The sequence below is a fragment of the Leptodactylus fuscus genome, chromosome 8 (genome assembly GCF_031893055.1).
Source record: "Leptodactylus fuscus isolate aLepFus1 chromosome 8, aLepFus1.hap2, whole genome shotgun sequence".
NCBI classification, from domain to species: domain Eukaryota; kingdom Metazoa; phylum Chordata; class Amphibia; order Anura; family Leptodactylidae; genus Leptodactylus; species Leptodactylus fuscus.
Genome location: NC_134272.1, coordinates 18,200,052 through 18,215,073, shown reverse-complemented (window position 1 = coordinate 18,215,073; position 15,022 = coordinate 18,200,052). Strand labels below are relative to the sequence as shown.

Here is a 15,022-nt window from a genome sequence, read left to right as displayed (position 1 = left end):
TGCAGCTCTTCAAACAACTGCAGTACCTGTGCCAGTCGGGCACGGGTCCGCTCTTTTCAAAAAAGTAAGTATGTCGTACAAAATGGTTGCATTTTCTTTGCATTGTGTTGTCTTTTTTTTGTGCATTTTTTTAACCCCTTCTTTACAGGCAGCTGACGATGCGATTTCCATTTCCCAGCTAATCTCCTTTTTTCCCCCCCTTTTCTTGCAGCTCTTCTTAACAACTGCAGTACCTGCGCCAGTCGGGCACGGGTCCGCTCTTTTCAAAAAAGTAAGTATGTCGTACAAAATGGTTGCATTTTCTTTGCATTGTGTTGTCTTTTTTTTGTGCATTTTTTAACCCCTTCTTTACAGGCAGCTGATGATGCGATTTCCATTTCCCAGCTAATCTCCTTTTTTCCCCCCCTTTTCTTGCAGCTCTTCTTAACAACTGCAGTACCTGCGCCAGTCGGGCACGGGTCCGCTCTTTTCAAAAAAGTAAGTATGTCGTACAAAATGGTTGCATTTTCTTTGCATTGTGTTGTCTTTTTTTTGTGCATTTTTTAACCCCTTCTTTACAGGCAGCTGATGATGCGATTTCCATTTCCCAGCTAATCTCCTTTTTTCCCCCCCTTTTCTTGCAGCTCTTCTTAACAACTGCAGTACCTGCGCCAGTCGGGCACGGGTCCGCTCTTTTCCAAAAAGTAAGTATGTCGTACAAAATGGTTGCATTTTCTTTGCATTGTGTTGTCTTTTTTTTGTGCATTTTTTAACCCCTTCTTTACAGGCAGCTGACGATGCGATTTCCATTTCCCAGCTAATCTCCTTTTTTCCCCCCCTTTTCTTGCAGCTCTTCAAACAACTGCAGTACCTGCGCCAGTCGGGCACGGGTCCGCTCTTTTCCAAAAAGTAAGTATGTCGTACAAAATGGTTGCATTTTCTTTGCATTGTGTTGTCTTTTTTTTGTGCATTTTTTAACCCCTTCTTTACAGGCAGCTGACGATGCGATTTCCATTTCCCAGCTAATCTCCTTTTTTCCCCCCCTTTTCTTGCAGCTCTTCTAACAACCGGTCTGAATAGACTCCCTCTCTATCAGCTTGGAAGTCTGGTCCATTCCTTCCAAATGTAAGTTTGGCATAATTGATTGTATTGTATGTGCTTCTCTGATGTGTAACCTTCTTCTCACCCCCTGTATCAGAACAGCGGATGTTTAGGTGTTGGCGGTAGTAAATTTAAATTTTTTTTTCTTAAATTTTCAGAAACCAGATTCAACAAAATGGCTCCACCCATGGAGTATTACAGGATGGACCTGGATGTCCACAAGTTGATAGAGAGTGTAAGTAGATTGTTAAATGTAGAACAAATGTGCACGGTGCACTGTTTCCACTACAATGTTCTGTGCTAATTTGTTCAACAAAGCTGTATGATGTCTCCTTTTAAACACACCTCTCTACCTTTTTTTATTTTTGTTTTTTTGTCTTCCTTAAAAACAAGTATTTAAATTTGGTTTGTTTTTTAAAATTTTAACTTTGGGGGGGGGGGGGGTGTATTTGAATGGTCTTTCTGCATTTTTTTTTTTTATTTACTTTTATTTCTTTACAGTGTGGTCGCAATTTTAATTAGGACGATTTGCTTATGTTTTTCTTTTTTTATCTTTCCCTATGCAGGTTGAGGCACATCCAAATCTTTACGAAAAGAAGGACCCGCTCTATTCAGACCGGCACGCCAGGGATGCCTCCTGGATTTCAGTCTGCCAGGCGCTGTATCCAGACTGGGCTACCCTGTCCAGACATCTAAAAGATCGGATTGGTGAGTAAATAAATGAAATTTCCTCGAAAATTTGTGTTTTGAAAGTTTTTAGTTGGAATTGCTTTTATTAAACTTGTTTTTCTTTTTTTCTTTTTTCATACAGAAATGGATGTTAGGAAGCGGTGGAAGAGTGTGAGGGACCGATTCATGAAGGACCTCAAGAAGGTTGAGAAAAGTGGGGCCTCTCCCTCAAAGAAGAAAAAAATTGCCTTTGAGGATCAGCTGCAGTTCCTGATCCCCTGCAGGGAAACCGGGCCGTAAGTATTTAAAAAACATATTTGCTTCATTTTATGTTTATTATGTTTGTAGGAAATTTTAATAGTAAATTATTGTTTTTGTTAATTCCTGACAGAATCTCCGGAAACACGAGAGAAAGCCCGGAAGAGACCCCTGCTCAGGTACAGGAACTGCAGCAGAGGGAGAGAGCCTCACCGACTCTTCCTTCTTGCTCGGAATCGGAGAGGGGACCTGACGTCTTGCCTGGTCCTTCTCATCTGGTGGAGCCTTCACCGGCTTCGGTCACCGCTGCCTCTTCACATCATGAGTCCAGTGAGGAGGAGGTGACCCGGCCGGTGAGGCCCCACCAGAGGAGAAGGAGACGTCAGGACTCCTCTGCCCCCACACCTTCCACCCAGGAGCAGACCGGAGGGACCCTCCGGGTAACGGACAGGCAGCAGGAGCTTGAAAATCTTGCCCTGTCCCTTATCCAGAGGGTGGACAGAATGGATGATTGTGACCATTTTGGTCAGGAGGTGGCAAATTCCTGTCGCCAGATGCCCCTCCAAAGGCAGGAAGATTTTAAGGCCTACATCCATTGTGTGGCGGCAGCCTTCCGTTTTGCTCCTAACCTGCCGGGATTGGGTTATCTGATAACCCAATTCCGGCAGGCAGTGGGGCTTTCCGATGCCCCACTGCATGTAGCCCCCCCACCTTCACAAGGCCAATATGGCCCCCAAATCCCCACCCAAGGCCAATATGGCCCCCCCATCCCTACCCAAGGCCCATCAGGCCTTTGTACAGCCACACACCCATCCCACTCCCAGGCCCAACCAGCTCACTCCCAGGCCCAACCAGCTCACTCCCAGGCCCAACCAACTCACTCCCAGGCCCAACCAACTCACTCCCAGGCCCAACCAACTCACTCCCAGGCCCAACCAGCCCACTCCCAACCAGCCCACTCCGAAACCCAAACTGGCCGTTCACGAGGCCAACCTGGCCGTTCACGAGGCCAACCTGGCCGTTCACGAGGCCGACCTGGCCACTCCCCAGGCCATTCCCAAGGCCATTCCCTAGGCCATTCCCAAGGCCATTCCCTAGGCCATTCCCTAGGCCAAACAGGCCACTACCTTTTTGAGACGAGCCTTACTGAACCTGAGGACCTCAGTTCCAGTGGCTATCTTCTACGAGAGGTCATAGACCCATATGGCTATGAGTCTCCTGAGGGTTGAGGGGGGGGGGGGGAGGGGGGGGGGGAGGGTTGGTTGGGGGGGTGGGGGAGGGTTGGTTGGGGGGGGGGGTGTTTTTTTATTTTTAATAAACTTGTTATTTTTTTATAAAAAAAATTGGTGTCGTGTTTTTATTTTTAAGGGGGGGGGGGGACTTTCACGAGGACCTTTGACCCTCTGGGACACATGCGGCCCACTTCTAGGAAGCAGACCGTGCGCTGAATTTAGATGCGCTCGGTCTGCTTCCTAGAGGGTTAACCGCTTGTGTCCCACAGGGTCAAAAAAGGAGGTGCCCCCAGCGTTCAAAGGTCCTCTTCATATAAAAGAGGACCTTTGACCCTCTGGGACACATGCGGCCCACTTCTAGGAAGCAGACCGTGCGCTGAATTTAGATGCGCTCGGTCTGCTTCCTAGAGGGTTAACCGCTTGTGTCCCACAGGGTCAAAAAAGGAGGTGCCCCCAGCGTTCAAAGGTCCTCTTCATATAAAAGAGGACCTTTGACCCTCTGGGACACATGCGGCCCACTTCTAGGAAGCAGACCGTGCGCTGAATTTAGATGCGCTCGGTCTGCTTCCTAGAGGGTTAACCGCTTGTGTCCCACAGGGTCAAAAAAGGAGGTGCCCCCAGCGTTCAAAGGTCCTCTTCATATAAAAGAGGACCTTTGACCCTCTGGGACACATGCGGCCCACTTCTAGGAAGCAGACCGTGCGCTGAATTTAGATGCGCTCGGTCTGCTTCCTAGAGGGTTAACCGCTTGTGTCCCACAGGGTCAAAAAAGGAGGTGCCCCCAGCGTTCAAAGGTCCTCTTCATATAAAAGAGGACCTTTGACCCTTTGGGACACATGCGGCCCACTTCTAGGAAGCAGACCGTGCGCTGAATTTAGATGCGCTCGGTCTTCTTCCTAGAGGGTTAACTGCTTGTGTCCCACAGGGTCAAAAAAGGAGGTGCCCCCAGCGTTCAAAGGTCCTCTTCATATAAAAGAGGACCTTTGACCCTCTGGGACACATGCGGTTTACACCAATACACAATAAAAAAAAATACACTGACACAGATATATTTTCACCTTTTTTTTTTATTTTTAAACAATTTGAAAAATCAATATTAAAATTTATATTTTTGCAAATTTTTTTTTTTTTTGGGGGGGGAACTTGATTTAAATGATAAAAAAAAGGGGGTGTGGGGGTAAATACAATTGAGGAAAAAAAAAAAAAAAAGGCCACCACGATGAGGAAGGTCTTCAGTCCCACTCAGGCTGCTCATCACGAGGCTGAGAAAACTGCCAAGGCACGGCACCTTCGGGACTCATGAAATAGTCAGCGAAGGAATCTCTCACCCGTACAGCTGCGTCAGCTGCCCGACCGTGGCCACTGGTGGTCACAATTGGGTCGCTCAAAGCTGCCTGTGGCTCCACTACAATGTTCGGGCTTTCGTACTCCCGAACATAGTTGTGAAGCACACAGACAGCTTTGACGACCACAGTCACGGTGTCGGGAGCCAACTGCATTGCAGAGGTGAGGACCCTCCACTTACTAGTCATGATCCCGAAGGTGCACTCCACGAAGCGTCGTGCCCGGCTCAGCCTCATGTTAAAGACCCTCTTCCGGGCATCCAGTCTCCTCCGTGGGAAAGGGCGCAGCAGGTTCTCTTTCAGAGGAAACGCCTCATCCCCTACCATAACGAAGGGGACTGGATGCGTGGCACCCGGAAGTGGTCTTGGTGGAGGTAGAGTCACCTGATCTACCAGAACTCTGCGACCCAAAACTGATGACAGTAGCGCCCGGGAGTCCCCAGTACTACCATAGGCACCGACTTCGATGGCAATAAAACGGTACGTGGCATCAGCGACCGCCATCAGGACCACTGAAAAGTACTTCTTGTAGTTGAAGTACAGTGATCCTGAGTGCGGTGGCTTCTGCACACGTATATGCTTCCCGTCGACGGCGCCTATGCAGTTGGGGAAATTGGCCACAGACTGAAAGCCTGCTGCTGCCTGCAGCCAAATCTCCGGGGTCGGACTGGGCATCACTATGGGTTGCAAGTGCTGCCAGATTAGATGGCATGTGCACCTCACAATTCCAGATATGGTTGATTTTCCAACCCGGAATTGGAGGTGCAGGGATGCAAAACTCTCCCCTGTTGCGAGAAACCTAGAAAAAAAAGAGAAAAAAAAAAAATTAGCGCACAATTAAAAACTCTACACTCTACTACTATTCACTAGTACTTCGTAGTGTGACATTCCATTATGCATGATAATGGGTTCGGACCCTATTTATGTCTACACATCAGCATCCCTCTATATGGATTCCCTCTAAATTACAACCCAAAAAAATAGAAAGGTACACATTTGATAACTTACCGCAACGTGATGAGCAGCCTTTCCGTGGGACTGATGGCCTCCCTCATGGTGGTGTCCTGATGCAAAAGGTGGGGTGCAAGGAGCCGTAGCATCCTGTCGAAAGTGGCAGTGCTCATTCGGATGAAATTTTGAAATTTCTCTGGGCATCTGTAAAAAAAATTAACCATCATGTACACAGTACATAATATACATACATATATAATGTACTAGCCTATACATACGGATTCTACTACCCTATACATACATAATATGCTAGCCTATACATACGGATTAAGCTACTACCCTATACATACATATATATGATACAAGACTATACATACATATATAATATACTAGGCAATACATACGGATTAATCTACCACCCTATACATACATACATATATAATATACTAGACTATATACACATACATATATAATATACTACTTTATATTTCGTTAAATAAAAAAAAAATTGAAAAAAAACTTAAAAACTTAAAAAATTTTATCTTACTGTCTGAGCTCATGATATAGTTGTCCCAAATGTCCCCTCTCTGGCCTTAAGGTATTAATGGGGTGGACCCACAGTCTTTTCCGCCTCGGTCTTTGGCGTTCCTCCTCATCCTGTCAAAATTGAAAAGAACATTTTAGTATAGTACTGCTTTTTTTTAAATTTTAAAAAAAAATGTATTTGTGAACTTACCTCACGTTGTTGTCGCCTTCGCCTGGCCATGCCCACCGCCACTGCGAACAGAAGATGGATCTGTGGTGGGCACAGCCGTAGTCTGCGCTGGTTGTCTTCTTCCATAATTATGTTTTTTTTCTTTTTTTGGGGGGCTGTTGCCTGGAGTTCTAGTTCACACACGTTTGTAGGTTCTGTCTGATATGTTCTCCACAGAGAAAATGGCCGCTAGATCAAAAAAGGGAGGGATTTGACCATGCCCAGTGGGCTGGCTATTGAAATGGGCTGGAGAAAAAAAAAACGCTAGCGGAAACCGCGGCGAAAACCGCGGCGCGGTTTTTTGGGAAAACCGCGCCAAAACCCGCGCGGAATGTAAAAAACCGCGTCAAAAAAACTCGCCGCGGTTTTTTTCCTCGCACAAATAAGCTAGGCGGTTTTCACGTGTGAACTAGCCCTTACCTGTCTTCTTCCTGTCCAAACTTCCTCCTGCAGGGAACAGCGCCTCCTCTTTTGTAACTGTCAGCGCCTGCGTAGCATTCCTGGCACTGTGCTGTAGGCTTCATTCCATCTCTACTGCGCGGGCGGTTACTTCGGGCTCCCACGCTTGCGCAATAGACTTGCGCAAAGCCAGGACTCCAGCTCTTCTTCATTTGTAGAAGAAGGAGGAGCCGTTCCCCGCAGAATGAAAACTGGAATATGATGGGGTGAATGGGGAGGAGTAGTGACGTTCTATTTCTGGAAAAGGATCGTCACCAGATAATCAGAAAATATGGGAAAATATACATTTTTGCTTAAAGACGACCTTTCATCAGATTGGGCACAGGCAGTTCTATATACAGCTGAATTCAGCGCACTGTCGGCTTTCCCGATCTGTGCCCTGGGTAAAGCGCTATCGGTCCCGGTACCGTAGCGCTTTACAGTCAGAAGGGCGTTTCTGACAATTAGCCAGGGACGCCCTTCTGTCCAGCAGCGCCTATCGCGCTGTACAGTGTGAGCGGAGAGGAACGCCCCCTCCCTCTGCTCACAGTGCTCATCCATAGACGCGTATTATCAGGAGGGGAGGGGGCGTTCCTCCCCAATCCACAGTACAGCGCGATAGGCAGAAGGGCGTCCCTGGCTAACTGTGAGAAACTGTGAGAAAGGTCCTCTTTAATAATTTAATTTAGAAAGTAGGCGGGGGGGGGGGGGGATGGTTAGATTAGGGAATCAATTTTACCCCAGACAACCCCTTTAAGGCTCTCTCATTTCAGCAATATATGGCCGGATTATTCAGGTTTCGGTCAGCACCATGTGGCGGTATTATTTCACCACAGGGGGTATATTATGTTGTCGCCTGCTCTACACTGCTGCATCACTCTCTGTATTACACATACAATGGAACCTGCAGCTTTAGTTTTACATGTCTGTGACTTTCCAGTAACTCCAGACCACAGCATGTAAATGTGTGCCGCTCTCCTCCAATGTACATGGCCATGGCCGCTATCACTAGTCAGGCTCACACTACATGAACAGATCAGGTGCCCTGTCCTCACCAGAGCGGCCAGCTGCGGGGTCTCCTCAGTCACCGGCCAGGTGACTCAATCCAGTGCACAGAGCTTAGCTGTGCTTAGGCCGAAAACAGGAAGTGCTCGTCTCTATAGCAACAGCCAGCGCGAGCCAGAGACTGCAGTCACGTGACGCTGTTTACAGACAGGATCAGGACGGCGGAGAAAATCGCTGGGGTTTTTTTTTTTTTTTTTTTCACTTCAAACTTTATTAGCAAGTGCACAAAAGTGTTCAGAAAAAAAAAAGTGATGAGAGTGAAATGAAGTGTAATGGCGTTCTCAAAGTTATTATCATGGATACTGGGGGAAACTAGGAATGGCGCCCCCCCCGTAACCCAGCACAAACTGTATTCCAACACACACTATAATCCCCCCTAGTGGCCCCTGCACACAGTACTATGCCCCACAGAGGCCCCTGCACACACTATTATGTCCCGTAGTGGCTCCTGCACACAGTATTATGCCCCATAGTGACCTCCGCACACAATATTATCCCCCATAGTGACCCCTGCACACAGTATTATGCCCCATAGTGACCTCCACACACAATATTATCCCCCATAGTGACCCCTGCACACAGTATTATGCCCCATAGTGGCCCCTGCACACAGTATTATGCCCCATAGTGGCCCCCACACACAGTATTATACTCCATAGTGGCCCCTGCACACAGTATTATGCCCCATAGTGACCTCCGCACACAATATGCCCCATAGTGACCCCTGCACACAGTATTATGCCCCATAGTGGCCCCTACACACAGTATTATGCCCCATAGTGACCTCCGCACACAATATGCCCCATAGTGACCCCTGCACACAGTATTATGCCCCATAGTGGCCCCTACACACAGTATTATACTCCATAGTGGCCCCTGCACACAGTATTATGACCCATAGTGACCTCCGCACAGAATATTATGCCCCATAGTGGCCCCTGCACACAGTATTATGCCCCATAGTGGCCCCTGCACACAGTATTATGCCCCATAGTGGCCCCCACACACAGTATTATACTCCATAGTGGCCCCTGCACACAGTATTATGCCCCATAGTGACCTCCGCACACAATATTATGCCCCATAGTGACCCCTGCACACAGTATTATGCCCCATAGTGGCCCCTACACACAGTATTATACTCCATAGTGGCCCCTGCACACAGTATTATGCCCCATAGTGACCTCCGCACACAATATTATGCCCCATAGTGACCTCCGCACACAAAATTGTGACCCCTGCACACAGTATTATGTCCCACAGAGGCCCCTGCACACAGTATTATGCCCCACAGAGGCCCCTGCACACAGTATTATGCCCCATTGTGGACCACCTATGAACAATTATTATACTGTGGGGTTTTATCAGGCCCCAGAGTATAATGATCAGAGACCCAGGGGAGGATAGAAACATAAAAAACACTGTTACTTACCTTTCCCTGGCTCCCCGCAGATCTCTTCAACATTGTACCAGATGTCACCTGACCCAGGCTGGCGTCTCAACGCATAATTATGCTGGCCTGAGTCACATGAATAACGCGGCGTATACAAGAGTCACTAACTCCCATTGAAATCAATGGGAGCGTATACGTCGCGCAAAGTCTCACACGCCGTATACGTGCCACATCACGCGGCACGTTACTCTGTGTGAACTCACCCTTAGGGGAGGTTCACACGTAGGAATTTGATGCTGAATTTGAGGCAGAATCCACCTCAAACTCTGTAATGAGAAAAATCCTGACAAATTCCGGATTATTCTGCCAGGCCTGGGGAATTTGCCAACTCTTTCGGGGGTCCAGGAGGTCCCCCATCATTTCAGGAGGATCTTGGACGTTTCGGGAGAGTTGACAGATATGCATTAGTCTGAATCTGGTTGCCACCATTACCATAAGATCCAGCTTTGAGGGCATGTTGAGACCCTCATATTTGTTCCATGAATTCGCAGTTTGCACTGGTGCCGATCCTCATTTGCGGGTATGGAGGGCTTGGTGCGATTCTGTGAGGTAACATGATCCAGACAGGATCGCTGTGACACCTGTTAATAAAGTTTATCTACTCGTCCACACCTTTGATTCTTTACACGGTTTATGAAATTGCAGCATCTTGTATGCAGCAAAAATTCTTGCACCTCTTAAAGGGACAGTAACCATTAATATGCTTTATGTGCCATTGTCAGTGAATTTCCACCTTTATACTCATATTTGGTCTCCTTTTTTACACCTCATATCATGACCCCACCTTATGAAATTAAAAAAGATTACCTAGGGTTTAGAGTTATTATGTAATCTGGGTGGAGTCACCTTTTATACTATTCAGAGACCGTATACTTGGCAGTGGCACCTCAGCAAATATTGGAGATTTAAGCATAGAGGTCTGATTGGCTGGACCCCTGTCAAAAGTAGCTGCACCCTAAGAGTATGGCAGCCACTGCCTGCACCTGGGAATTGTTTGTCGTGCTGAGTCACAGGGACGGATTCCAAAACGGTTGATCACGGAGGAGAAGACACACAAGACTTCCATACAGGACCCCGAATCTGACACACCATGGCCGGGAAGAGGGTAGTCGTGGTCTTTGGAGCTACAGGTGAGCTGACTACTGTACTGCAGAAGGCAGGCAGAGGCCTAAGCACTCGACACAAGCAAGACTTGGCCTTGTGTATCAGGGTTATTGTGTAGCAGGTTAGAGTCAAAGCTGTCCAGATTGGATATAATTGTAGCAAACCCTAAGCTGTGAAAAGTATCGGGTCAGCACGTGTTTTCTGGTCTTATGTAAAAAAAAAAAAAAAAAAAGAATGTTTCTTGAAAACGGCAAGGATTAGAAAAACGAAATCTATCAGAAAATTGCTGAGCTTATATTTAATAAATTAAGTGCAGTAAATGTCCGCCATCTAACACCAATACTCAACAGGTTAAGGCTAGATTCACACCTGCGCCTGCTCTATGTTTGGGGTTTCCATCCCCGAATGTGCTTAAAAAAAATTTCCGCATTTTTCAGGCAGAAACTGGGCGTACAGCCTTATTATAATTTATGGGGTCCATGAGTAACTGCTTTTTAAGTGGATTAGGTTTCCATTTCTCAGGTCCCTAAGCGGACCCCAGGAACAGAAAACCGAACACTAGTGTGAATCTAGCAAATCTGTGTTAAAAAATTTCTTACTATATATATATATAGGGGCGAGAGCCTTGTTTTGTGATGCAAAGATCCAAATCCTCTGCATAGACAGGTAAATGATAAACTTCTGGTTACCTGTAGTCACCACTAGAGGGAGCTTAGATGCTTACTGCATATTGTTGATATATAAATTACCGATCCTTAAAAAAGTAATCTGATGTGTAGCAGGAGTAATGGCTGTACGAAGTAGTACAGTATATACAGTGAAGTGAGCCACGGTGTAGTAGCCAAAGCTGTAGAACTCCCCCTAGTGGTGACTGTAGGCAGACAGAAATTTATAATTCATATAAGGAAATAAAAGTTGTAGTCGCAGTCCATACAAATAGTATATTTTTAGTGATGCCTTTTTGAGTGTTTATCTTTGTGTGCAGGAGCTCAGGGTGGCTCAGTCGCCGCCGCTCTCCTGGAGGATGGCACCTATGCGGTGAGGGCAGTGACTCGAGACACCAGCAAACCAGCAGCTGTGAAGCTGAAGAAGGCCGGAGCGGAGGTCGTGTCTGCAGATCTGGACGATGAGAAGAGCTTGGAGGCTGCACTGACCGGAGCTTATGGGGCATTTGTGGTCACCAATGCCTTTGAAGGTTCAAAGAAAGACAAAGAGGTTATCCAGGTATGTGAGGGGAAGTAATGGAGGGGCCGCCATATTACATAGAAGTAGAGAAATATAGTATGTAGGCAGGCAGAGACAAGAGCTGTAATCCTGAAAAAGAAATGCTTTTTTTCTAGGGAAAATTGGTTGCCAATCTATGTAAACGTTTGAAACTGGAACTTGTAGTCTACAGCGGCCTAGAAAATGTGAAGGAGATAACAGAAGGAAAGCTGGAAGTGCCTCACTTTGACAGTAAAGGAGAGGTGGAGAAGTATTTTCGACACATTGATTGTCCCATGACCAGTGTCCGACTAGCCTTCTACTATGAGAACCTGCTACATGGGTTCAAACCACAGAGAAACAAAGATGGGAGGACACTTCTACTAGGTATGGTAGTAAAAGATTATTATAAGCACTTAATACTGCTCCTATGTACAAGAATATAACTACTATAATACTGCCCCCTATGTACAAGAATATAACTACTATAATACTGCCCCCTATGTACAAGAATATAACTACTATAATACTGCTCCTATGTACAAGAATATAACTACTATAATACTACTCCTATGTACAAGAATATAACTACTATAATACTGCCCCTATGTACAATAATATAACTACTATAATACTACTCCTTTGTTCAAGATTATAACTACTATAATACTGCCCCTATGTACAAGAATATAACTACTATAATACTGTCCATATGTACAAGAATATAACTACTATAATACTGCTCCTATATACAAGAATATACAGTAACTACTATAATACTACCTCCTATGTACAAGAATATAACTACTATAATACTGCTCCTATGTACAAGAATATAACTACTATAATACTGCCCCTATGTACAAGAATATAACTACTATAATACTGCTCCTATATACAAGAATATAACTACTATAATACAGCTCCTATGTACAAGAATATAACTACTATAATACTGCTCCTATGTGCAAGAATATAACTACTATAATACTGCTCCTATGTACAAGAATATAACTACTATAATACTGCTCCTATGTACAAGAATATAACTACTATAATACTGCTCCTATGTACAAGACTATAACTACTATAATACTGCTCCTATGTACAAGAATATAACTACTATAATACTACTCCTATGTACAAGAATATAACTACTATAATACTACCTCCTATGTACAAGAATATAACTACTATAATACTGCCCTATGTACAAGAATATAACTACTATAATACTGCTCCATACATACAAATATCTATTATAGAAAGTATTCCTATGTTTTAATGAATATCATGGGATATTCCAGGCCTCCCGATGGGTGATGTACCCCTGGATGGGATATCAGTAGCAGATCTTGGTCCTGCTGTTGTGACTATTCTAAAATCTCCAGCATGCTACAAAGGAAAGAACATTGGACTCAGTGCGGGGAAGTTAACAGTGGAAGAATATGCCGAGATAATGTCCGTGATCACCAAGCAGATGATCAAAGATGCCAAGGTGAAAAAACCAGTATTAACCACTAAGGTACCAGGGAGTAGTAATGTCCAGTAAAATACAAGCAGGAGTATTAATGTACAAGAAGAGCCCAGTAATGTAAGGAATGCCCAGTAAGATACCAGCAGAAGTAGTAATATCCAATAAGATCCCTGTAGGAGTAGTAATGTCCAGTAAGGCTCCAGTAGGAGTAGTAATGCCCAGTAATATGCCAGTAAAGGTAGTAATGTCTAGTAGGATACCAGTAGGAGTAGTAATGTCCAGTAGGATACCAGTAGGAGTAGTAATGTCCAGTAGGATACCAGTAGGAGTAGTAATGTCCAGTAAGATCCCTGTAGGAGTAGTAATGTCCAGTAAGATACTAGTATCCTCCAGCAACGTTCCTTTACTTTAATCTAGTCTACCTAATTGTCTGTTCTTCATCTTCTCCAGATTCTTCCTGAAGATTACGAGCAGCAGGGAGGGGCACACAATATGGCCAACATGTTCCGTTTTTACATGATGAGACCTGACCGAGATGTTGTGCTCACCCAGAAACTCAACCCAAAAGTCAGGAATTTCCAGCAATGGATGGAGGAGAACAAGAAGGCGTTCAGGAGTGACAGTCATGGCCACCCACAATAAAGTCTTCACACCCTAGTAGCTTTATTGGTTATTTATTTGGAGGCTCTTCTCATTCCTAAACATCAGTGTCTCGGTGAACCTCTTTAAGTTCCTCATACATATAACAGCAAATTCAGGAGAAGCTGCCATCTTCATCTGGACTAGCTGACTATATTATGTGTATTGAGGTCTCCCGACTCTCACCCAACACAGAATCTTAAAGGAAGGAAGGATTGAGTATCTCCGATCCTTTGTTCTTGGATGAGATACTTGGATAAAAGTATAGGTTTTGTGGCGCGACTTGTCGAATTTGTAAAACTGACTGCCTGATCAGCCGGTTTAGTCTGGAATATGGGGTTACATTGTGACCCCCCCAAGGTCGCAGTCACAAATAAATTGAACACCGATCTTACATTACTTCACGTGTTGGAAGGTGACCACAATCTTTGATTGCCTAATGGGAGTTATGAATAAAAAATGTTACCAAAAACTACTGTGTGTTAACCAACCTGGATACACATAAGGCTTAGTTCACACTACCTTACCCCATCGGGTTTTCGGATATGTGAGAAGAAAGTGGGTGAAAGGGACCTTCCATTTTTATTCTAACATTTAAGTGAATGAGGACACAGGGTCTCAAGATTGAACCCAGCACCTACCACCTAAGGTTCATGCCACCATGTGCCTCCATGTTCACTGGCAGAGTGTTCAGGCACACCTGGACCCAGGAGCATAGCAGGCTCATAAGCATAGCCATAGGGGGTCACAGTGGTGGCAGTCAGGGGGGCACAGGTCACCCTCAACACTCTAGGGCTGATAAACCTCTTCGATCTCCTTTCTGATTTAATTTGATGGCCGTCAGTCTGTGCATCATAAATGTGAAGAGGAGCAGTTGGTCAACAGCCTACAGTCAAGGAAGGAATCTGTAGGGGGGCTGTGGAGCAAAAGGGGGCATGATTACAGTGTGGGGGGCACTGACAGGGGATGGGAATGATGGGAAGATTGCATGCACAGACATCAGGTATTGGTTTTGGTCACGTAACCCTGAGTCACACCCAGCCCGAAAACAGGAGAATCAGAAGAAAAAGAAACCTGGCTGCAAGAAAGTTAAAAAAAAAAATTCCATAGATAACCCCCATTATCATCTATCTGATCCTCAGTGGACTAATCCAGAGAAGACAGATTTTGTGGGGGACCCCAATTTAGGCTATGCTACACTCCTATTGATCCCTGCTGTAGAGCGGTCAACGATACAATGGACATTTTGGTCATAGCAGATTTTTCACATTTACCTAAATGGTGCAGGCAGAAATCTACATGAAAACACAGATAAGAAATAATTCATAGAAATTCCTCCAAAGCTCAACAGAGTGT

The 15,022-nt window shown here is 45.3% G+C and overlaps 2 protein-coding genes across 3 annotated transcripts in view; one reads left to right on the top strand and one right to left on the bottom strand.

Moving 5' to 3' along the window:
• The window catches only part of HMOX2 (heme oxygenase 2), a 35,702-nt gene extending 27,816 nt beyond the window's left edge, over nt 1-7,886 (bottom strand). Inside the window, exon 1 of the mRNA XM_075285525.1 lies at nt 7,781-7,886. The gene's annotated coding sequence lies outside the window, so the exon portion shown is untranslated. The remainder of the gene's footprint in view (nt 1-7,780) is intronic.
• A 2,324-nt stretch (nt 7,887-10,210) lies between these two features.
• Nucleotides 10,211-15,022, top strand: part of LOC142216442 (nmrA-like family domain-containing protein 1) — a 68,991-nt gene continuing 64,179 nt past the window's right edge. The window contains exons 1-5 of one of the 2 annotated variants that reach the window (XM_075284256.1): nt 10,211-10,373; nt 11,333-11,571; nt 11,688-11,937; nt 12,858-13,048; nt 13,478-13,684. In XM_075284256.1, the coding sequence (XP_075140357.1) occupies nt 10,334-10,373; nt 11,333-11,571; nt 11,688-11,937; nt 12,858-13,048; nt 13,478-13,669 (912 nt within the window). In that variant the 5' untranslated portion in view covers nt 10,211-10,333 and the 3' untranslated portion in view covers nt 13,670-13,684. Of the gene's footprint in view, nt 10,374-11,332; nt 11,572-11,687; nt 11,938-12,857; nt 13,049-13,477; nt 13,685-15,022 lie in introns of those variants that run through there. The other variant, XM_075284258.1, reaches the window with a different exon arrangement.